Source organism: Hypanus sabinus, chromosome 4 (genome assembly GCF_030144855.1).
Source record: "Hypanus sabinus isolate sHypSab1 chromosome 4, sHypSab1.hap1, whole genome shotgun sequence".
NCBI classification, from domain to species: domain Eukaryota; kingdom Metazoa; phylum Chordata; class Chondrichthyes; order Myliobatiformes; family Dasyatidae; genus Hypanus; species Hypanus sabinus.
In genome coordinates this window covers 190,963,960-190,988,006 of record NC_082709.1, presented here as the reverse complement: position 1 = coordinate 190,988,006, position 24,047 = coordinate 190,963,960, and the positions used below count along the sequence as shown (strand labels likewise).

General features: G+C 43.5%; 1 protein-coding gene across 3 annotated transcripts in view; it reads left to right on the top strand.

The window, feature by feature from the left end:
- Positions 1-24,047, top strand: part of wdr4 (WD repeat domain 4) — a 64,581-nt gene that overhangs the window by 19,374 nt on the left and 21,160 nt on the right. For all 3 annotated transcript variants that reach the window (XM_059969030.1, XM_059969029.1, XM_059969031.1), the window contains exons 3-6: positions 11,329-11,463; positions 11,551-11,707; positions 21,432-21,544; positions 22,910-22,970. In XM_059969030.1, the coding sequence (XP_059825013.1) occupies positions 11,329-11,463; positions 11,551-11,707; positions 21,432-21,544; positions 22,910-22,970 (466 nt within the window). The remainder of the gene's footprint in view (positions 1-11,328; positions 11,464-11,550; positions 11,708-21,431; positions 21,545-22,909; positions 22,971-24,047) is intronic.

The window sequence follows — 24,047 nt, the reverse complement described above, 5'->3', positions numbered from 1 at the left end:
TAATGAACCAGATCAGGTCACAGATCTCTCAGTGGGTGAGCATCTGGGCGACAGTGACCTGGCCTTTAACTTTATTATGGAAAAGGATAGAATCAGAGGTGACAGGAAAATTTTTAATTGGGGAAGGGCAAATTATGAGGCTATGAGGGTAGAACTTGTGGGTGTGAATTGGGGTGATGTTTTTGCTGGGAAATGTACTATGAACATGTGGTCAATGTTTAGGGATCTCTTGCAGGATGTTAGGGATAAATTTGTCTTGATGAGGAAGATAACGAATGGTAGGGTGAGGGAACCATGGATGACAAGTGAGGTGGAGAATCTAGTGAGTTGGAAGAAGGCAGCATACGTAAGGTTTAGGCTGAGGAGAGCAGGAAGGGGGCATGAGAAGGCCTTGGGAAGTAGGGTAAAGGAAAACCCAAAGGCATTCTTCAATTATGTGAAGTACAAGAGGTTGACAGGAGTGAAGTTAGGACCAATTAGAGATGAGCGTGGGAAGATGTGCCTGGAGGCTGTGGAAGTGAGCAAGGTCCTCAATGAATTCTTCTCTTCGGTATTCACCTAAGAGAGGGAACTTGATGACGGTGAGGACAATATGAGTGAGGTTAATGTTCTGGAACATGTTGATATTAAGGGAGAAGATGTATTTAGTTTCAGTATAATTATGGAGAAGGATAGGACTGGACTCGGGGTTGAGATTTTTGATTGGAGAAAGGCTAACTTTGAGGAGATGCAAAAGGATTTTGAAGGAGTGGATTAGGACAATTTGTTTTATGGGAAGGATGTAATAGAGAAATGGAGATCATTTAAAGGTGAAATTTTGAGGGTACAGAATCTTTGTTCCTGTTAGGTTGAAAGGAAAGGTTAAAAGTTTGAGAGAGCCATGGTTTTCAAGGGATATTGGAAACTTGGTTAGGAAAAAGAGAGATATCTACAATAAATATAGGCAGCATGGAGTAACTGAGGTGCTCGAGAAACATAAAGAATGTAAGAAGAATCTTAAGAAAGAAATTAGAAAAGCTAAAAGAAGATATGAGGTTGCTTTGGCAAGTAAGGTGAAAATAAATCCAAAGGGTTTCTACAGTTATGTTAATGGCAAAAGGATAGTGAGGGATAAAATTGGTCCCTTAGAGAATCAGAATGGACAGCTATATGTGGAGCCGAAAGAGATGGGGGAGATTTTGAACAATTTCTTTTCTTCGGTATTCACTAAGGAGAAGGATATTGAATTGTGTAAGGTAAGGGAAACAAGTAGGGAAGTTATGGAAACTATGACGATTAAAGAAGAGGAAGTACTGGCACTTTTAAGGAATATAAAAGTGGATAAATCTCTGGATCCTGACAGGATATTCCCTAGGACCTTGAGGGAGGTTAGAGCAGAAATAGCAGGGGCTCTGACAGAAATATTTCAAATGTCATTAGAAACGGGGATGGTGCCAGAGGATTGGCATATTGCTTATGTGGTTCCATTGTTTAAAAAGGGTTCTAAGAGTAAACTTAGCAATTATAGGCCTGTCAGTTTGATGTCAGTGGTGGGTAAATTAATGGAAATTATTCTGAGAGATGGTATATATAATTATCTGGATAGACAGGGTCTGATTAGGAACAGTCAACATGGATTTGTGCATGGAAGATCATGTTTGATAAATCTTACTGAATTTTTTGAAGAGGTTACGAAGAAAGTTGACGAGGGTAACGCTGCGGATGTTGTCTATATGGACCTCAGTAAAACCTTTGACAAGGTTCTGCACGGAAGGTTAGTTAAGAAGCATCAATTGTTAGGTATTAACATTGAAGTAGTAAAATGGATTCAACAGTGGCTGGATGGGAGATGCCAGAGAGTAGCGGTGGATAGCTGTTTGTCAGGTTGGATGCCGGTGACTAGTGGTGTGCCTCTGGGATCTGTATTGGGTCCAATGTTGTTTGTCATATACATTAATGATCTGGATGATGGGGTGGTAAATTGGATTAGTAAGTATGCAGATGATACTAAGGTAGGTGGCGTTGTGGATAATGAAGTAGGTTTTCAAAGCTTGCAGACAGATTTAGGCCAGTTAGAAGAGTGGGCTGAACGATGGCAGATGGCTTTTAATGCTGATTAAGTGTGAGGTGCTACATTTTGGTAGGAATAATCCAAATAGGACATACATGGTAAATGGTAGGGCTTTGAAGAATGCAGTAGAACAGAGTGATCTAGGAATAATGGTGCATAGTTCCCTGAAGGTGGAATTTCATGTGGATAGGGTGGTGAAGAAAACTTTTGGTATGCTGGCCTTTATAAATCAGAGCATTGAGTATAGGAGTTGGGATGTAATGTTAAAATTGTACAAGGCATTGGTAAGTCCGAATTTGGAGTATTGTGTACAATCCTGGTCACCGAATTATAGGAAACATGTCAACAAATTAGAGAGAGTACAGAGAAGTATGTTAGCTGGGTTTAAGCACCTAAGTTACAGGGAAAGGTTGAACAAGTTAGGTCTTTATTCTTTGGAGCGTAGAAGGTTGAGTGGGGACTTGATAGAGGTATTTAAAATTATGAGGGGAATAGATAGAGTTGATGTGGATAGGCTTTTTCCATTGAGAGTAGGGGAGATTCAAACAAGAGGTCATGAGTTCAGAGGGGGCAAAAGTTTAACGGTAACACGAGCAGGAATATCTTTACTCAGAGTGGTAGCTGTGTAGAATGAGCTTCCAGTAGAAGTGGTAGAGGCAGGTTTGGTATTGTTATTTAAAGTAAAATTGGATAGGTATATGGACAGGAAAGGAATGGAGGGTTATGGGCTGAATGCGGGTCAGTGGGACTAGGTGAGGGTAAGCGTTCAGCATGGACTAGAAGGGCCAAGATGGCCTGATTCCGTGCTGTAATTGTTATATGAGGTGTTGGAGTTGTTAAAATACATTAGAACGGATAGGTCCCCGGGTCCTGACGGAATATTCCCCAGGCTACTCCACGAGGCGAGGGAAGAGATTGTTGAGCCTATGGTTAGGATCTTTATGTCCTCGTTGTCCATGAGAATGGTACCGGAGGATTGGAGGGAGGAGAATGTTGTCCCCTTGTTCAAAAAAGGTGATAGGGATAGTTCGGGTAATTATAGACCAGTGAGCCTTACATCTGTGTTGGTAGAGCTGTTGGAAAAGATTCTTAGAGATAGAATCTCTGGGCATTTAGAGAATCATGGTCTGATCAGGGACAGTCAGCATGGGTTTGTGAAGGGCAGATCGTGTCTAACAAGCCTGATAGAGTCCTTTGATGAGGTTACCAGGCATATAGATGAGGGTAGTGCAGTGGATGTGATCTACGTGGATTTTAATAAGGCATTTGACAAGGTACCACACAGTAGGCTTATTCAGAAAGTCAGAAGGCATGGGATCCAGGGAAGTTTAGCCAGTTGGATTCAGAATTGGCTTACCTGCAGAAAACAGAAGGTTGTGGTGGAGGGAGTACATTTCTATAGCAGGGCTGTGACGAGTGGTGTCCCATAAAGGTCGATTCTGAGACCTCTACTGCTCGTGATTTTTATTAACTACCTGGATGATGGGGTAGAAGGGTGGGTTGGCAAGTTTGCAGATGACACAAAGTTTGGTGATGTTGTGGATAGTGTAGAGGATTGTCGAAGATTGCAGAGAGACATTGATAGGATGCAGAAGTAGGCTGAGAAGTTGCAGATGGAGTTCAACCCGGAGAAGTGTGAGGTGGTACACTTTGGAAGGGTAAACTCCAAAGCAGAGTACAAAGTAAATAGCAGGATACTTGGGAGTGTGAAGGAGCAGAAGGATCTGGGGGTACATGTCCACAGATCCCTGAAAGTTGCCTCACAGGTAGATAGGGTAGTTAAAGCTTATGGGATGTTAGCTTTCATAAGTCGAGAGATAGAGTTTAAGAGTTGTGGGGTAATGAAACTTTATAAAACTCTGGTTAGGCCACACTTGGAGTTCTGTGTTCAGTTCTGGTCACCTCACTATAGGAAAGATGTGGAAGCATCAGAAAGGGTAGAGAGGAGATTTACCAGGATGCTACCTGTTTTAGTGTATGCATTATGACCAGAGATTAAGGGAGCTAGGGCTTTACTCTTTGGAGAGGAGGAGGAGGATGAGATGAGAAATGATAGAGGTATACAAGATATTAAGAGGAATCGATAGAGTGGACGGCCAGCATCTCTTCCCCAGGGCACCACTGCTCAATACAAGATGACATGGCTTTAAGGTAGGGGGAGGAAAGTTCAAGGGGGATATTAGAGGAAGGTTTTTTACTCAGAGAGTGGTTGCTGCATGGAATGCATTGCCTGAGTCAGTGCTGGAGGCAGATACACTAGTGAATTTTAAGAGACGACTAGACAGGTATATGGAGGGTTATATGGGGGGGGGGGGGTTTAAGGGTCAGCACAACTCTGTGGCCCAAATGGCCTGTACAGTGCTGTATTCTTTGTTCTTCTGAGATGTCAGGGCTAAGTGTTCTGCGCGGAGAGTGGTGAGTGTGTGGAATGGACTGCTGGCGATGGTGGTGGAGGTGGATACGATAGGGTCTTTTTAGAGACTCCTGGATAGGTACATTCAGCTTAGAAAAGTAGAGGGCTATGGGTAACTCTTGGTAATTTCTAAAGCAAGTACATGTTAGGCACAGCTTTGTGGACCGAAAAGCCTGTATTGTGCTGTAGGTTTTCTATGATTGAATGCCACTGGCAACCTTGTGTTTTGTCCGCATGGCTCTGCATCACTACTGCATTGTAATACCCTCCATTAATCAAGGCCTGTATCAGGGCCAGTAATGATAGGAACCCTTGTAAGAAAATACGGCAGTAATCAGACAGACACATTACCTTCCTTACTCCCCTCACTTTTGCTGCGGGTACATGAAGTGATTGCTAAATGCCTGGGGGTGTATTTTAGGGTACTGTATGGTTTGCTTTCCTAACTGAAGCTTGATTGGACTGATTTAAAAACCCTTGTCTTCCAATATCTCAAAATTGCTGGCTGTCACCCCTAAATGACCTGCTTCATCTTCTGAAGGAATTAGTAGATCATCTACATATTGTAAGTTGGTCGATCAGTAGGGCGATAGATTGAGCTTTTCCAAAGTCTGCACCTTGACCTTTCGAAAAATGGTTGGGCTATTGTGGATTATCTGTTGAAGTCTGGAGAACGTATGCTGCTGCCCACCCAGGTGAAGGAAAATTGGTCTTGAGACTCAGGTGCGAAGGGAAGTTGCCAAAATCCATTAGCGATATGCAGGACTGAAAAAACTTTGTTCTGAAGGCAGGCCATTCTGGATTGTCATAGGGCTTGCCACAATAGGATGCAATCTCAAGGTGGTATTGAGGATCTTGTAGTCAATTGTTAACTGATATGATCCATCGGACTTCTTTACTAACTATATAGGCGAGTTGGTAGTTGCCACAGTCTCTGAGTAACCATTGGTGTTTTAATACCTTCACTTTACCCTGAACAGCTGTCAGTGTAGCCACACTGGCTATGTTGAGTTCTCTGTTGGTGCCCCTGGCTTGTCCATATTACTTCTCCCTTTCCTGAGTCTATAACGGCTCCTGCTTCCCTTTGGATGTCTATTCCAAGGATAGAACCCTAATAATTTGGACAGACCTAGAAATACACTGGAAACTGCATTCTGCTGATTTTGAGTACCTGCAACTTGTTTCTTTCTGCTTTCAGTGTTTTCCCTCCTGCACCCATAATATAAATAGCCTGTCCAGTTGTTGGCGAAGGTTATTGATACTGATGCCCCTGAGTCAACTAACATTGCATTGCTGGCACCTTAACATTGCTGTTGTGTACATCCATGGTTCATCAGCACTGGCAGTGGGGCCAGCCACCATACCATAGGTCAACTTCGTCTGACCTAGAAGCCATCTCATTAGTTCTATGGTCCAATCAGCAGTCAGATTGGGCACTGCTAGAGTGAGAGATTGCATGCCTGCTGTGACTTTCACCTGTTTTTCTTCCCTCTTTTTTTTGGACACTACCTGCAACCTGTCCCGATGGGCCACATTTGTGGCATATCAACTCCTTTACCCTCCCACATCTATTCCAGCAGTTCTTGCTTCATACCCTGGCTACCAGCAAACACAATAAACCCTTTGGGATATCACAGCAGCTGCACTTTGATTTCTCTTGCAATTTTTTTGGTTAATTTCGCTGGTCTACAAAACTATCATAGGGTAGGTTGACCCTTCCACTATCCCTAAATTTAAAACTTCCTGTTGGGCTGAGCTTAGCCCTTCATTCATTTTCAAGAAGACTGGGTCATCCCTGGATTATCCAACCCTGAATACTCATATGCTCAATATTTACCTTCTGCATCATCCATGGCCGTCTCATCAGCTCTTTGAATCACTGTCATTATCGTTCCCCAGTTACTCTCGCCTCTCCCAGTCACTGCCTCACTTCCCCTTTTTTAAAAAAAAGCGATATCTTTCTTCATTGCTGGTGTTCCCGGTAGTTACCCAGGTACCATCCCATACCCCCGGGCCATACTGTCCCACATATTCCTCAGGCACTTCGCATTTACCAACTCGTGTATATCTTTAGGATGCATCTGATGAATTTCAACACTTTTCTCAAGCTTGCAGCAGAATTCAGAATGCCCACATGTGAATTTAAGTGAGGGCAACTCTGACAAAATGCTTTTTCACCCTAGGGTTGAAGAGCTTATGAATGGTTGTAATCAGAGTAAAGGGCTATCTCGGATCATCAGGGTTCTTGACCTGATGTTGTCTGACCTTGCAACACATGTTGCTTGGATTTGCAGCATCTGCAGATTTTCTGACTTCAAATAGGTGCCATCCTGACAGGTATATCTGGGTAAAACCTCTCCCTGAAATATCTAAAACTAATTCTCACACTATGCAAAATATAAATGACGGGTACCAGTTAAACTGCAGTTTTAAGTCTGTGCTGAGTATGTATCTGCAGTGTGCCTGAACTCATGATGCCTGCTGAATCTAACTGTTACATCAAGGCTCACACACTTGCAAAAATGTGTATGCTAAAATGCAGCCCCTGGAACGAGTGTACACTCCTGCCCCACTCCCCCCCACCGCCATTGGCGTCCCAAGCCCAACCCTTCGCACCTGGTTGCTTTGTCTCAGTAAATTAACATAGACAGTTTTGCTCTTACATAAACACACATGCAGGCGCACACACACTTTCAACTGTCCGTGTTTGTGATACCTCGTGATCCTGTGTACCACCAGCACACATAGTTCCAAGTGTGAGTGCTGCTTGAGTAAAGGGAATTAAAGGCATCAGAGAGAAATTGGCCAGAATTGTTTGGGGGATAAACACCACTGGCAGGGATGACGGCAGAGCAGCATTGGCTGGAATTACTGGAAGCAATTTGGAAGGCACAGGCTAATGAGGTCAAAGCCAATATAAAAACCAAAGAAAGGGCATACAATAGAGCAAAAATTAGTGAAGTTAGATGATTGGGAAGCTTTTAAAAGTCAACAGAAAGCAACTAAAAAAAAGTCATTAAGAAGGTAAAGATGGAATACAAAGGTTAGCTAGCCAATAATAAAGAGGATATCAAAAGTTTCTTCAGATAGATGAAATGTAAAAGAGAGGTGAGACTGAATATCGGACCACTGGAAAATGATGCTGGAGAGGTAGTAATGGGGTCAATGATGTAGTGGACAAACTGAATAATCACTTTGCATCAGTCTTCACTGTGGAAGACACTAACAGTATGGTGGAAGTTCCAGGTGTTGGGAGCATGAAGTGTGGGGTTACCATAACTAGAGAGAAGGTTCTTGGGGAAACTGTGAGGTCTGAAGGTGGATAGATCACCTGGACCAGATGATGTTTGCCCCAGAGTTCTGAAAGAGGTGGCTGAAGATATTCTGGAGGCATTAGTTAATTATTAAGGATGAGGTCTCGGTATTTGGTGGCACATGATAAAATAGGCCAAAGTCTGCATGGTTTCTGTAAGGGAAATTGTTGCCTGACAAATCCATTGGAATTTTTTGAAGAAATAACAAGCAGAATGGACAAAGGAGAATCGGTTGGTGTTGTACATTTAGATTTTCAGAAGGATTTTGATAAGGTGCCATACGCGAGTCTGCTTAACAAACTGTGAGCCCGTGGTACTATAGGAAAGATTCCAGCAAGGATAAAGCAGTGGCTGATTGACAGGAGCCAGAGTGGAAATAAAGGGAGCCTTTTTTGCCTGGTTGCTGGTGACAAGTGGTGTTCCACAGAGTTCTGTGTTGGGGCCATTTCTTTTTACGTTTTATGTCAATGATTTGGATGATGGAATTGATGGCTTTGTTGCAAAGTTTGAAGACAATATGAGGTGGAAGGGCAGATAGTTTTGAGGAAGTAATGAGGCTACAGAGGGACAGAGATTAGGAGAATGGGTAAAGAAATAGCAGATAGAATGCAGTGTCAAAAGTGTATGGTCGTGCACTTTGGTAGAAGATATAAAAGGGTTGACTATTTTCTAGATGGAGAGAAAATACAAAAACACTGAGGTGCAAAGGGATTTGGGAGTCCTTGTGCAGGATTCCCTAAAGGTTAATTTGCAGGTTGAGTCAGTGGGGTGAGGGAGGCAAATGCGATGTTAGCGTTCATTTCAAGAGGACTAGAATATAAAAACAAGGATGTAATATTGAGACTTTATAAAGTACTTGTGAGGCCTTGAGAGCACGTTTGGGCCCTTTTTCTTAGGAAGGATGTGCTGAAACTGGAGAGGGTTCAAAGGAAGTTCATGAAAATGACTCCAGGATTGAATGGCTTGTCATATGAAGAGCATTTGATGTTCTGGGCCTGTATTCACCAGAATGAGGAGTGACCTCATTGAAACCTATCGAATGGTGAAAGAGCATGATAGAGTGGATGTGGAGAGGATGTTTCTTATGCTAGGAGATTTTTAAGACCAGAGGACACAGCCTCAGAATATAGGGGCGTTCTTTTAGAACAGAGAATTTCTTTAGCCAGAGTGGTGATTCTGTGGAATTCTTTGCCATAGGCAGCTGTGGTGGCAAACTCTTTATGTATTTTTAAGGCTGAGGTTGATAGATTCTTGATTGGTCAGGGCATGAAGTGATATTGGGGGAGTGAAGCCAGGAGATTGGGGCTGAGAGGAAAATTGGATCAGCCATTATGAAATAGCAGAGAAGACTCGATAGGTCAAATGACCTAATTCTGCTCCTATATTGTATGGTCTAATTTTAAAGTACTCACCCACTTAGACTGCTAAGATTGCTGGCTACATGATGGGTTGCACAAAGGTATGTCACTCCTGACACCAAATGTTGCGTGAATGAAATCTCTGGAGAAAAGTACTGGTAGCTACGAAGCGGCTTCCTTATTTGATAAAACAAGGTACAGCAGGCATTATAGGGAGACACTTTCAGTCGAAAGGTCTGCCTTTGTCCAGCACTAAACACATTTTATGTGCTAAAGCACAAAGAAAATTCAGGACAATTCAAACAAATCCATATTTACAATCTTCCCACCATCACACCCAAAATGTGTTAATCACTGTCACATCCGTGCTGTCACAATTACAACAGAGAAAGTACTCAGGAAGCTGGATAGTCTAAGGGTAGATAAATCTCCCAGACCAGATGGAATGCACCCTCGTGTTCTGAAGGAATAGCTGTGGAGATTGCAGAGGCATTAGCAATGATCTTTCAAAAGTCAATAGATTCTGGCATGGTTACGGAGGACTGAAAGATTGCATATGTCACTCCACTATTTAAGAAGGGGGCGAGAAAGCAAAAAGGAAATTATAGACCTGTTAGCTTGACCTCGGTGGTTGGGAAGTTGTTGGAGTTGATTGTCAAGGATGTGGTTACGGAGTACCTGGAGGCATATGACAAGATAGGCAGAACTCAGCATGGTTTCCTTAAAGGAAAATCCTGCCTGACAAACCTATTGCAATTTTTTGAGGAAATTACAAGTAGGCTAGACAAGGGAGATGCAGTGGATGTTGTGTATTTAGATTTTCAGGAGGCCGGTAGTGCTGAGGAAACCGAGAGCCTGCAGAGAGACTTGGATAGATTGGGAGAATGGGCAAAGAAGTGGCAAATAAAATACAATGTTGGAGAGTGTATGGTCATGCACTTTGGTAGAAGAAATAAACGGGCAAACTATTACTTAAATGGGGAGAGAATTCAAAGTTCTGAGATGCAATGGGACTTGGGAGACCTTGTGCAGGATACCCTTAAGGTTAACCTCCAGGTTGAGTCAGTGGTGAAGAAGGCGAATGCAATGTTGGCATTCATTTCTAGAGGAATAGAGTATAGGCACAGGGATGTGATGTTGAGGCTCTATAAGGCACTGGTAAGACTTCACTTGGAGTACTGTGTGCAGTCTTGGGCTCCTTATTTAAGAAAGGATGTGCTGACATTGGAGAGGGTTCAGAGAAGATTCACTATGATTCAGGGAATGAGAGGGTTAACATATGAGGAATGTTTAACTGCTCTTGGGCTGTACTCCTTGTAGTTTAGAAGAGTGAGGGGGGACCTCATAGAAACATTTCGAATGTCGAAAGGCATGGACAGAGTGTTTCCCATGGTGGGAGAGTCTAGTACGAGAGGGCATGACTTAAGGATTGAAGGGCGCCCATTCAGAACAGAGATGCGAAGAAATTTTTTTTAGCCAGAGGGTGGTGAAGCTGTGGAATTTGTTGCCATGGGCGGCAGTGGAGGCCAAGTCATTGGGTGTATTTAAGGCAGAAATTGATAGGTATCTGAGTAGCCAGGGCATCAAAGTTTATAGTGAGAAGGCGGAGGAGTGGGACTAAATGGGAGAGTGAATCAGCTCATGATAAAATGGCGGAGCAGACTCGATGGACCGAATGGCCGACTTCTGCTCCTTTGTCTTATGGTCATTAATACTATATTCTGCCATCATATTTGACCTACCAAAATGAACCACTTCACACTTGTTGCAAGTTGGGAACAGTCCTTGCTTTTTATTGTCTATGGTACACCAGACCTTCTAGTGAGCACAAAAAAGATTCTGACCGTTGGGGTGAGACCGGAGTGTGTTCATTTGATTGCTAGAAGTGCTTATAAACCCAAGCGATTTTGCAGATGCTGGAAATACAGAGCAACACACACAGTCTGACTTGCTGAGTTCCTCCAGCATTTTGTGTGTGTTGCCAGAAGCACTTTGTGACTTCCCATACCAAGCAGAGATAACGAGAGGTAGAGGGGTGGATGATAGTTGTAGCTTGAAGAGAGATGTGCCTTGGGGTGAGATTGGAGTCAGATTTATTATCACTGTCGTATGATGTGAAATGGTTTTATTGGCTGTTCTGAACCTAAGGTGTCTTCATATTACTTCACCTCCACTTATGGGTGTTCCTTTCAGGGAGGCTGATGCTGGAGACAGTGATGAGATTGTGGCTTTTGCCTTTTCTCCCTCGGGAACCTATCTTGCTGTGAGTGCAGACAACAAGCAGCTGATTCTGTTTCGGACAAGACCGTGGCAGTGCCTTAGTGTGCGGTAAGATTGGCTAAAAACTGCCCTTCCTTGCATCTGTGCTCCTGCTCCTCTCTCAAGCATGTACATCTTGCTTCTCTAATTCTATAGATATGCTGTTCGTCGATCCACCTCCCTTGCAATTACTGCAGGCGAGGACCAGATCTTACTCGCTGACAAATCCGGGGATGTTTACAGCTTCTCCATCCAGGATCCACAGAGACCAGGGCAACTGCAGCTTGGACACCTCTCCATGCTGTTAGCAGTGGTGAGCTTATGGGTTAGGGGTGGGTGGAGGGGAGTTGCTGGAATGTCCACCAAGGATATTGGGCAGATGTGCTGCATAAATATGTAAATTGGGTCAAACAGATGGGCTCAGTGCCTACATCAGTATGCGCACCATGTATTGACACGAGTAAAAAATGCTTGGCTCAGTGACAAGTTAGAGCATTTGAAGGCCGAGGGTCAGGGTCTTGCACCCTCTGGTGACACTTGGGGATAATAAATGCCTCTCAAGATTCAAAGGCAGAGTTGAATTTATTGTCACATGCATAAGTATGGACAGGCCATATAGCACTGCAGCACAGAAATATGCCTTTCAGCCCATGTAATCTGTGCTGACCTGTTTTCTGCCTAGTCCTGTCAAATTGCACCCAGACCGAGTCCTCCATATTCCTCTCTTCCATGTACCTACCCAAGCTTTTCTTATGTAACACTTACCCAACAGGCTGGTATATGTCTAGGGAAAAAGGAGATCCAGCCGCTCACCAACCCCACCTCCCGTACACGCAGGTGCTGTGAGAATCAAGTTTATGCCGCGCTTACCACATAATATCAAACTCACACCAGATACCGTTACAGATTTTACTAAAACTAAAAGAGTACTATGCAATACAGTATATATGAAGGAAAAGAAAATAAAGCAAAAGGTGCCAATTTATCAAAGTTCAGTCAGTTTAGTGCACATCGTTGGAGCTCAACCATCGAACCATTCGACCCCTCATCGCTTGCCTCCGACCGCCACGTCCTTGCACCTGGGACCACCCCGGTGGTCGACCGAGCAGTGCAGTGCATGTCCACCTTCCTTGGCGTCTCCTTCTCGCCTCCTCTCAAAAGACCGTGAAACCCCCAAGCTCCCAGCCCCACAAGACAAAATAACATTCCCAATTGGTCAACAAATGAATACAATCCCCATATCATCAAGTCCAAAGCTAAACAACTGCAAGAAAAAAACACTTATTAGACATAAAAGCATTCCTACTCTAGCAAACCAAAGAAGCCATTTTGATTACATACACAGTACATTGTACATTGTTCAATAATAACAAAATGTTATTATTGAATCTATGTTCACTACTATTGCTGGCAGCTTGTTCCACACTTAGGCATGAAACGGTTCCCCTTCAGATTCCCCTTAAAAAATTTCACATTTCACCCTAAAAATATGATGTTTGGTTCTAGTCTCACCCCACCTCAGTGGAGAAAGCTTGCACAAGTTCACTCTATATATAACCATCATAAATCTGTGCACCTCTATAAGGTCTTCCTTCATTCTCCTGTGCTTCAGGAAATGAAGGCCTAATATATTCAACCTGTTCCTGTTTACTCAGGTCCTCAAGTTCTGACCACAACTGTGTATATTTGCTTTGTACTCTTTCAAGTTTGTTTATATCTTTCCTTTAGGTACAGGTGACCAGAACTGCACACAATAATGTAAATTTGACCTCGCCAATGTCTAGTACAACTTCAACATAAAATCCAAACTCCTGTACCTGGTGCTTTAATTTATGAAGTCCAATGTGCTAAATGTGGGTGGCAGGGTGGGGATACATCTCTACCAAAGGAGGTGAAGCTGCTTCTTCCCTCTGCTAGCCTGCAGATTGCCCTTGGGACCCCTCCCCCTGAGCAGGGTCACGTCAAGCCATGGGAGCAGGTGGTGGATGGTCGTATGAGTATCTGGTGCACGTCGCAAGTCCTGGTTATGCAACCACTGATCCCAGGCAGATAATCACTGTAGAGTGTTGATAATGGTGGGGTTGCCCTTGTAAAGGCACTGCCCAGAAGAAGGCAATGGCAAATCACTTCTGTAGAAATTTGCAAAGAACCGTCATTGTCAAAGACCACAATCGCCCACTGTCATACAACATAACATATAACCATATAACAATCACAGCACAGAAACAGGCCATCTCGGCCCTCCTAGTCCGTGCCGAACTCTTAATCTCACCTAGTCCCACCTACCCGCACTCAGCCCATAACCCTCCACTCCTTTCCTGTCCATATACCTATCCAATTTTACCTTAAATGACACAACTGGCCTCTACTACTTCTACAGGAAGCTCATTCCACACAGCTATCACTCTTTGAGTAAAGAAATACCCCCTCGTGTTTCCCTTAAACTTCTGCCCCCTAACTCTCAAATCATGTCCTCTCGTTTGAATCTCCCCTACTCTCAATGGAAACAGCCTATTCACGTCAACTCTATCTATCCCTCTCAAAATTTTAAATACCTCGATCAAATCCCCCCTCAACCTTCTACGCTCCAATGAATAGAGACCTAACTTGTTCAACCTTTCTCTGTAAGTTAAGTGCTGAAACCCAGGTAACATCCTAGTAAATCATCTCTGCACTCTCTCTAATTTATTGATATCTTGTGATGATGATGAATGGGCCAAAGGTTGTTTTAACGACTTTATTTATCTGTGATGCAAATATGGATCTTTACTCCCAGATCCCTCTGTCCTACTGCACTTTTCAGTGCCCTACCATTTACCGTGCAAGTCCGACAATGGTTTGTCCTCTCAAGATGCAACACCTCAAACTTGTCTGCATTAAATTCCATCTATTATTCTTCAGCCCATTCTTCCAGCTGGTCCAGATCCTGCTGCAAGCTTTGGTAGTCTTCCACACTAACCCCAATCTTAGTGCAATGAATAACTATACCACAGCTGACCCCCCCCCCCCCCCCACCCACCAGCATCAAAGTCTTGGCACAATGAGTGTCACAGCTTTATATTATCAAAAGCAGCTTTCACAAAAAAGCCATGCGTTATACAGGATGTTTATAAGAGAAAACAATTAGATAAAAAATCCATTTTATCTAAGGTGGTTGTAGTGTGGTAGTGATTGGAGTTTTGCTGGTTGTCTCAAGACCCAAATGGTTCAGGGGTAGCAGCTGGTTTTAAAGTTGGTGGTGTGGGAAATCAGGCTTTTGTATCTCCTGCCTGATGATTGCTGCAAAAAGATGGCATGGACCTGGCAGTACCTCCTGATGATACTACCGATGGTGAGGTGGGATGTGCCTGTGATGTACTGGGCAGTGTCCACTGCTTTCTGCAGCTTTTTATTTTCCTGTGCATTTGAATTACCATACCAGTCATGATTCTCCAGTCAGGGTACTTTCAACAGTATGTCTGAAGAGCAGGGATTCCTAACCTGGGGTTGAGTAAATCCCCTTAGTGTATGATAACAGTTCATGACATAAAAAATGTTGGGAACCCCTGCTGTAGAGTTTTGTTAGTGTTCAGTCACAAGCCAAGCTTCCTTAACTTTTTAAGAAATAGAGGGTGTCGTACTTTCCTCATGATTGCACCTATATGCTGGGTTCAGGACCATAAGACGTGGGAGCAGAGATAGGCCATTCAGCCCATCAAGTCTTCTCTGCCATTCCATCAAGGCAGATCCCAGATACCACTCAATGCCATACACGTCTTCTTGCCATATCCGTTTGAAGCCCTGACTGATCAGTAAATGATCATCTTCCACCTTAAGTATATGCATGGACTGGGCCTCCACTGCAGTCTGTGGCCGAGCATTCCACGGATTTACTTCTCTGGCTAAAGGTGACTTATCCACCTTAAGACCCTTGAGTTTGCCAACCACTTTTTCCTTTGTAACAGCAATGGCACTCACCTCTGCTCCCTGACACTCACAGACCCCTGGCACGCTGCTGGTATCTTCCACAGAGAAGACAGATGCAAGTACTCATTAAATTCATCTGCCATTTCTTTATCCTCCATTACAACTTCACCAGTGTCATCTTCCAGTGGTCCAGTATCAACTGTATTCTCCCTTTTACTCTTCATCTGACTGAAAAAAACTTCTGGTATCCTGCTTTATATTATTGGCTAGACTGTCCTCATATTTCATCTTTTCCTTTCTTACAGCTTTTTTAGTTGTCTTTTGTTGAATTTTTAAAGGTTCCCAATCATCCAGCTTCCCACTGTCTTATGCCAACTTATAAGCCCTTTCCTTTCTAAAATAAAGTAGATGAGCTTGAGGCTCAGTTGGAAATTGGCAAGTACGATGTTGTGGGAATAACAGAGACATGGCTTCAAGCGGACAGGGCCTGGGAAATGAATATTCAAGGATATGCATCTTATCAAAAGGACAGACTGACTGGCAGAGGGGGTGGGGTGGCTCTGTTGGTGAGGAATGATATTCAGTCCCTTGTGAGGGGGGACATACAATCAGGGGATGTAGAGTCATTATCGATAGAACTGAGAAATTCTAAGGGTAGAAAGACCCTAATGGGAGTTATCTACAGGCCCCCAAACTGCAGTCTGGATGTAGGGTGTAAGTTGAATGAAGAGTTAAAATTGGCATGTCACAAAGGTAATGATACAGTTGTCATGGGGGATTTCAACATGCAGGTAGACTGGTAGAATCAGAATGGTACTGGACCCCAAGAAAGGGAGTTTGTGGAGTGCCTCCGAGATGGGTTCTCAGAACAGCTTGTACTGGAGCCTACCAGGGAGAAGGCAATTCTAGATTTAGTTTTGTGCAATGAACCGGATTTGATCAGGGACCTCGAGGTAAAGGAACCATTAGGAGGTAGTGACCATAATATGATATGTTTTAACCTACAATTTGAGAAGGAGAAGGGAAAATTGGATGTGCCAGTATTACAGTTGAACAAAGGGAACTATGGAGCTATGAGGGAGGAGCTGGCCAAAGTTCAATGGAACAATACCCTACCAGGGAAGACAGTGGAACAACAATGGCAGATATTTCTGGAAATAATGCAGAAGGTGCAGGATCGGTTCATTCCAAAGAGGAAGAAAGATCCTAAGGGGAGTAAGGGATGGCCGTGGCTGATGAGGGAAGTAAAAGGCAGTATAAAAATAAAAGAGAAGAAGTATAACATAGCAAAGATGAGCGGGAAACTGGAGGACTGGGAAGCTTTTAAAGAGCAACAGAAGATAACAAAAAAGGCAATACGCCAAGAAAAAATGAGGTACGAAGGTAAACTAGCCAAAATATAAAGGAGGATAGTAAAAGCTTCTTTAGGTATGTGAATAGCAAAAAAATAGTTAAGACCAAAATTGGGCCATTGAAGACAGAAACAGGTGAATTTATTATGGGGAACAAGGAAATGGCAGACAAGTTGAACAGGTACTTTGGATCTGGATCTGTCTTCACTAGGGAAGACACAGACAATCTCCCAGATGTAATAGTGGCCAAAGGAACTAGGGTAAAGGATGAACTGAAGGAAAATTATATTGGACAAGAAATGGTGTTGGATAGACTGTTGAGTCTGAAGGCTGTTAAGTCCCTGGGACCTGATGGTCTGCATCCCAGGGTACTTAAAGAGGTGGCTCTAGAAATCGCGGATGCATTGGTAATCATTTTCCAATGTTCTATAGATTCAGGAACAATTCCTGCTGATCGGAGGGTGGCTAATGTTGTCCCACTTTTCAAGAAAGGAGGGAGAGAGAAAACAGGGAATTATAGACCAGTTAGCCTGATGTCAGTGGTGGGAAAGATGCTGGAGTCAATTATAAAAGAGGAAACTACGACACATTTGGATAGCAGTAGAAGGATCAGTCCGAGTCAGCATGGATTTATGAAGGGAAAATCATGCTTGACTAATCTTCTGGAGTTTTTTGAGGATGTAACTATGAAAATGGACATGGGAGAGCCAGTGGATGTAGTGTACCTGGACTTCCAGAAAGCTTTTGATAAAGTCCCACATAGGAGGTTAGTGGGCAAAATTAGTACACATGGTATTGGGGGCAGAGTACTGACATGGATTGAAAATTGGCTGGCTGACAGGAAACAAAGAGTAGCGATTAACGGGTCCCTTTCAGAATGGCAGGCTGTGACCAGTGGGATACTGCAAGGTTCGGTGCTGGGACCGCAGCTGTTTACAATATACAATAATGATTTAGATGAAGGGATTAAAAGTAACATTAGCAAATTTGCTGATGACACAGAGCTGGGTGGCAGTGTGAAATGTCAGGAGGATGTTGTGAGAATGCAGGGTGACTTGGACAGGTTGGGTGAGTGGGCAAATGTATGGCAGATGCAGTTTAATGTGGATAAATGTGAGGTTATCCACTTTGGTGGCAAGAACAGGAAGGCAGAATACTATCTAAATGAGTCAAGTTAGGAAAAGGGAAAGTACAATGAGATCTAGGTGTTCTTGTACATCAGTCAATGAAAGCAAGCATGCAGGTACAGCAGGCAGTGAAGAAAGCTATAATGGCATGCTGGCCTTTATAACATGAGGAATTGAGTATAGGAGTAAAGAGGTCCTTCTGCAGCTGTACAGGGCCCTGGTGAGACCCCACCTGGAGTATTGTGTGCAGTTTTGGTCTCCTAATTTGAGGAAAGACATTCTTGCTATTGAGGGAGTGCAACGTAGGTTCACAAGGTTAATTCCTGGAATGGCGGGACTGTCATATGTTGAAAGATTGGAGCGACTGGGCTTGTATACACTGGAATTTAGAAGGATGAGAGGGGATCTGATTGAAACATATAAGATTATTAAGGAATTGGACACACTGCAGGCAGGAAGCATGTCCCTGCTGATGGGTGAGTCCAGAACGAGAGGCCACAATTTAAGAATAAGGGATAGGCCATTTAGAACAGAGATGCGGAAAAACTTTTTCACCCAGAGAGTGGTGGATATGTGGAATGCTCTGCCTCAGAAGGCAGTGGAGGCCAAGTCTCTGGGTGCATTCAAGAGAGAGTTAGATAGAGCTCTTATAGATAGTGGGGTCAAGGGATATGGGGAGAGGGCAGGAACGGGGTACTGATGGTGTATGATCAGCCATGATCACAGTGAATGGTGGTGCTGGCTAGAAGGGCCAAATGGCCTACTCCTGCACCTACTGTCAATTGTCCTTGGCTTTTATGTAGTCCTTTACTTCTTTTGTCAGCCAAGATTGCCTACCTCTGCCATTTGAGAACTTCTTCCTCTGTGGGACATATCTATCCTGCGCCTCATGAACTATTCCCAGAAACTTCAGCCATCTCTGCTCTGCCTTCATCCCTGCCAGTATCCTCCTCCAATCCACCTGAGCAAGTTCCTCTCCCATGCCTCTGTAATTCCCTTTATTCCATTGTGATACTGAGACATGTGACTTATGCATCTCCCTCTCAAACTGCAGTATGAATTCAATCATATTATGATCACTACCTCCTCAGGGTTGCTTTACGTTAAGCTTCCAGATAATATTTGGGTTATTACACAACATCCAATCTAAGATAGCCTTTCCCCGAGTAGGCTCAATCACAAGCTGCTCCTAAAAGCCATCTCAAAGGCATTCAACAAATTCCCTCTCTTGCAATCCGACACCAACCTGATTTTCCCAATTCTCTTGCATATTGAAGTCCCCCATTACAACTTATTACCCCCATTAGTCCCCCATTATCCTTATTACATGCCTTTTCCAGCTCGCTTTGCAATTTCAACCCCACATCTTGGCTACTATTTGGAGGCCTGTATATGATTCCCGTAAATGTTTTTTTTTTACCCTTGCAGTTTCTTAATTCCACCCACAAAGATTTGACATTCTCTGACCCTATGTCACCTCTTTCTAAAGATGTAATTCTATCTCTTACCAACAGAGCCACACGTTCACCTATGCCTTCCTGCCTGTCCTTTTGATACAAAGTATATCCTTTGATGTTAAGCTATCAACTATGGCCCTTTGTAGATGGGGAGATAATTCAAATGCAGAGATGGAAAAGAACTTGGCAGTCCTTGTGCAGGATACCCTAAAGGTTAACCTCCAGGTTGAGTCGATGATGAAGAAGGCAAATGCAATGTTGGCATTCATTTCTAAAGGTAATGAATATGAGTAGGGATGTGATGTTGAGGCTCTTGGGCTGTTTTCCCTGGAGTTCAGGAGATCTCATAGAAACATACCAAATGTTAAAAAGGCCTGAACAGATTAGATGAGGCAAATTTATTTCCCATGGTAGGAGAGTCTAGGACAAGAGGGCATGGCTTCAGGATTGAAGGAGTTCATTTGGAACAGCGATGCAGAGAAATTACTTTAGTCAGAGGGTGGTATACCTGTGGAATTTGTTGTCACGAGCAGCTATGGAGGCCAAGTCATTGGGTGCATTTAAGGCAGAGATAGATACGTTCTTGATTAGCCAGGGCATCAAAGTGTATGGGGAGAAGGCTAGGGAGTGGGGTTGACTGGAAGAATTGGATCAGCCCATGATTGAATGGTGGAGCAGGCTCAATGGGCCAAATGGCGTACTTCTATATCTTATGGTCTTTCAACCACAACTCAGTGATGCCCAACTATCATACTGACCAATGTCTAATTGCACCACAAGTCGTCCACCTTATTCCGAATGCTATGCACAATTAAATACAGCACCTTCAGGCCTACATTCTTCACCCTTTTGAATATTGCTTCTGTGGTACAATTTAACTCTTGCTGTGTCTGCATTTGTACCCAATCACTGGCTTGTCCTTCCTTACATTCATGTTACACCCATCAACTACTTGTAAACCTGCTATCTCATCCTCAGCTCTATCATCCTGGTTTCCACCCCTCGCCACAATTGTTTAAACCACTCCCAACAGCTCTAGTAAGTCTGTCCGCATGCTGAATCCCTGCTCCAATTCTTCAGTCATGCATTTATCTGCTATCTGCTCTCCTCACTGTCAACGTAGCACAGGCAGCAATCCTGAGCTGACTATCCTTGAGGTCCTGTTTCCCGGCTTACTGCTTTCAGGATCTCCTCCCTTTTTCTTCCTATGTCATTGGTACCAATATGTACCACGACGCCTGGCTGCTCATTCTGCCTTTTCAGAATATTGTGGATACATCCAGAAACATCTTGGATCCTAGTACCTGGGAGGCAAACTACCATCTGTTCTTTCCTTTTTGCATCCACAGAATCACCTATCTGTCCCCCGACTATGAAGTCCCCTGTAACTGCTGCCATCCTCTTCAGTTCCTTACCCTTCTGAGCCACAGAGCCAGCAGCACGACTGATGTTACTTGCTCCATGATATGAATTTAACACTACTGATTCTCCACTGCTGATTCCCCCAACACAAACTGCTGCTTGTCTGCCCTCCTTTTTCCAAAGTCAACAACTAGGTCTTTAGTTATGCTGATGTTGGGTGAGAAGTTATTGCAGCACCATTCAACCAGGTAACCAGAGAGAGTGCAGAGGAGATTTACAAGGATGTTTTCTGGATTGTAGAGCATTTCTTATGAGAACAGATGGAGTGAACTTGGCCTTTTCTCTTTGGAGTTAAAGGATGGAAGATGAGAGATGACCTGATAGAGGTGTATACAATGATGAGAGGCATTGATCATATGGATAGCCAGAGGCTTTTTCCCAGGACTGAAATGGCTAACACAAGGGAGCATAGTTTTAAATTGTTTGGAAGTAGGTACAGGAGGAATGTCAGAGGTAAATTTTCGCATGGTGTTGGGTGTGTGGAATGCCTTGCCAGCGACAGTGGTACAATAGGCAGATACAATAGGGTCTTTTAAGAGACTCCTGGATAGGTACGTGGAGCCTAGAAAAACAGGTCTATGCAGTAGGGTAATTCTAGGCTGTTTCTAGAGTAGGTTACAAGGTTGGCACAACATTGTGGGCTGTAGAGCCTGTAATGTGCTGTTGATTTCTGTGATCTATGTTCTATGTAATCTCTCTCCCTCTGGTAAACTGACTCTGTCACCTGTGATTCGTCCAACATAAGATTTCTAATACAGCGCTTCTTCCAACAGGTGGTTAGTCCAGAGGATCGATTTGTGATTACAGCAGACCGTGATGAGAAGATTCGAGTCAGTTTACTGGAGCAGCCATATACCATTGAGGCCTTTTGTTTGGGACACCACGAGTATGATCACAGTTGTAACTGTCTTGTGCATGGATTGGGAGCACACGGCACGCTCTGGGAGTGCCTTTGCTTGGGTCTCTTGGCACACACTAACGTTGCTGGGATAACTATGAAAATGCCTGTTTGCAGTGAACCCTCCTCATTTTTAATTGATGACCCCTGGCAGAGTACCTAGAAATCTCAAGTTGCTGACCTCTGGGCAGTCCAACAGAAACACAAGGAATATTGGTTTTCCATACACAGTTTGGATTGAATGCCATCCATTAATCCTCTGCTTGCCAATTCTTCACCAGAAGCCCAGTTCTGTAGTTTCCAGCCTAGAGGTGACCATGGCAATTCTATGGCTACAAGAATGGGAAAAGACCATTCATCTCTGTTTCCATTTGTTACATCATCTGTCCTCCGATCTGTGCCATTGAAGTGTTCATGTGAATGGGACCCAAAACTTGTCTCTTTTCCCGCCATTAGAGACATTTACACTACACACTGCATCCGCAAAGCAAACAGCATTATGAAGGACCCCACGCACTCCTCATACAAACTTTTCTCCCTTCTGCCATCTGGGAAAAGACACCGAACCATTTGGGCTTTCACGACCAGACTATGTAACAGTTTCTTCCCCCGAGCCATCAGACTCCTCAATACCCAGAGTCTGGACTGACACCAATTTACTGCTCTCTACTGTGCCTATTGTCTTGCTTATTATTTATTGTAAATGCCTGCACTGTTTTGTGCACCTTATGCAGCCCATGGTAGGTCTGTAGTCTATTGTAGTTTTTTCTGTGTTGTTTTTACGTAGTTCAGTGTAGTTTCTGTACTGTTTCATGTAGCACCATGGTCCTGAAAAATGTCTCATTTTTGCTGTGTACTGTACCACCAGTTATGGTCAAAATGACAATAAAAAGTGACTTGACTTGAACGTTGCTGACATGTTGGGGATGTTATCTGAAACACTCAACTAGATATACCGATGCAGCAAATAATCAAGAAGACTGATGGAACATTAGCCTCAATTGCAAACACTCCAAGATAGGACTCTGATGACTCTGGGGAAACCTTTGATTTGACTTCAGATAAAGAAAGGATGTGGTAGCAATAGAGAGTATACAAAAGAGTACTGGCATGTCTGAAATGGAGAGCTGTAGCTAAAGGAGAGATTGGGTAGGTTGAGTGTATTCTTGTAGTTTAGAAGATTATGTGGGACAGAGGTCTAGTATCTTTTTCCTTGGGCAGGAGGTGTTTGAAACTAGAGGGTACAAGTTTAATGTGAGAGAGGGCAAGTTATTATGGAGTGAGTTGTCAGTGGTAATGACTGATGCTTTTTTAAACTATGTATTAATATAACAACCTTGTCTCTTTCCACAGGTTTGTCAGTGAGCTCTGCATTCCACCAAATCACCCCCAGCTGCTCTTGTCTGGCTCTGGGGTAGGAACATACCCTTTACGTTGTCTTTTTTGGTGTGGTGATGTTCATAGTACAGTACTGAATCCAGAACTGCCTGACTGGGAGACAGTAGATGCTAAGTTGCTATGCGGAAAAAAATTTGTTCCGGAATGGAAAGGATGCTATTAAAGAGGGATGTTATCTCTTTTACATTGTGACAAATGATCAGGAATTGAACATAATCTAATGACTGTAAAATACAGTAGACTTGGGACCTCAGGACCCCCCCCCCCCCCGTTAATGGTGGAGACTCATGGCATAAATGAGGTTGGGACCCCTACTCTAGATGTTAAGTACCAGATACAAAAATCAGAAAATGTTGGAAGTAAGTAGTGAGTCAAGGGGCATCTGGTGGGGAGGGAAACTAATTAGTGACTTGTGAATAGATTGAATGTTGTGGAGAAAGAAGCCTGAGTAGCAGAGGAAAGTAACAGGGAAAGAAAGGGCTGAAAGGTGAAGTGATAAATAGTAAGTGTCAAGTCTCCATGATCAGTGAATTATGAACATGACTAGCAGAGATAGGAAGGGGAGGTAAGCACGATAATGGAAGCACTTCATATGGATTATTGAATCAGGAACTACAGCACAGGAATAGGCCATTTGGAACCATCTAGGCCATACTGACATCGTCTGCCTATCCCATCTAACTGCACCTGGACCATATCCCTTCAACTCCCTCCCATCCACATACCCATCCAGACTTCTCTTAAAAATTGCAATCAAACCCATTATCAACCACTTCTGCTGGCAGCTATCCCACACAACCCATGAGTGGGATAACCCTAACCCCTTAAATAGTGGAATTTCTTAGTGGCCATCTATTTTAATTCCTATCCCCATTCCAATTCTGACATACTGATCCCTAGCTGCTCTTTTACCATGATGAGGCGACCTCATTAACCATCTAGGCACCCTCCAACCTGGTGACACGAATACTGATTTTTTTTTTTTCCTTCCAGTTTTATTTTACTTTTTTTTTCTTTACCCCTCAGCTTTCCCTCTTCCCTCTTCTATTCCCCACTCTGATCTCTTGCCCCTTCTCACCTGCCTTTCATTTCC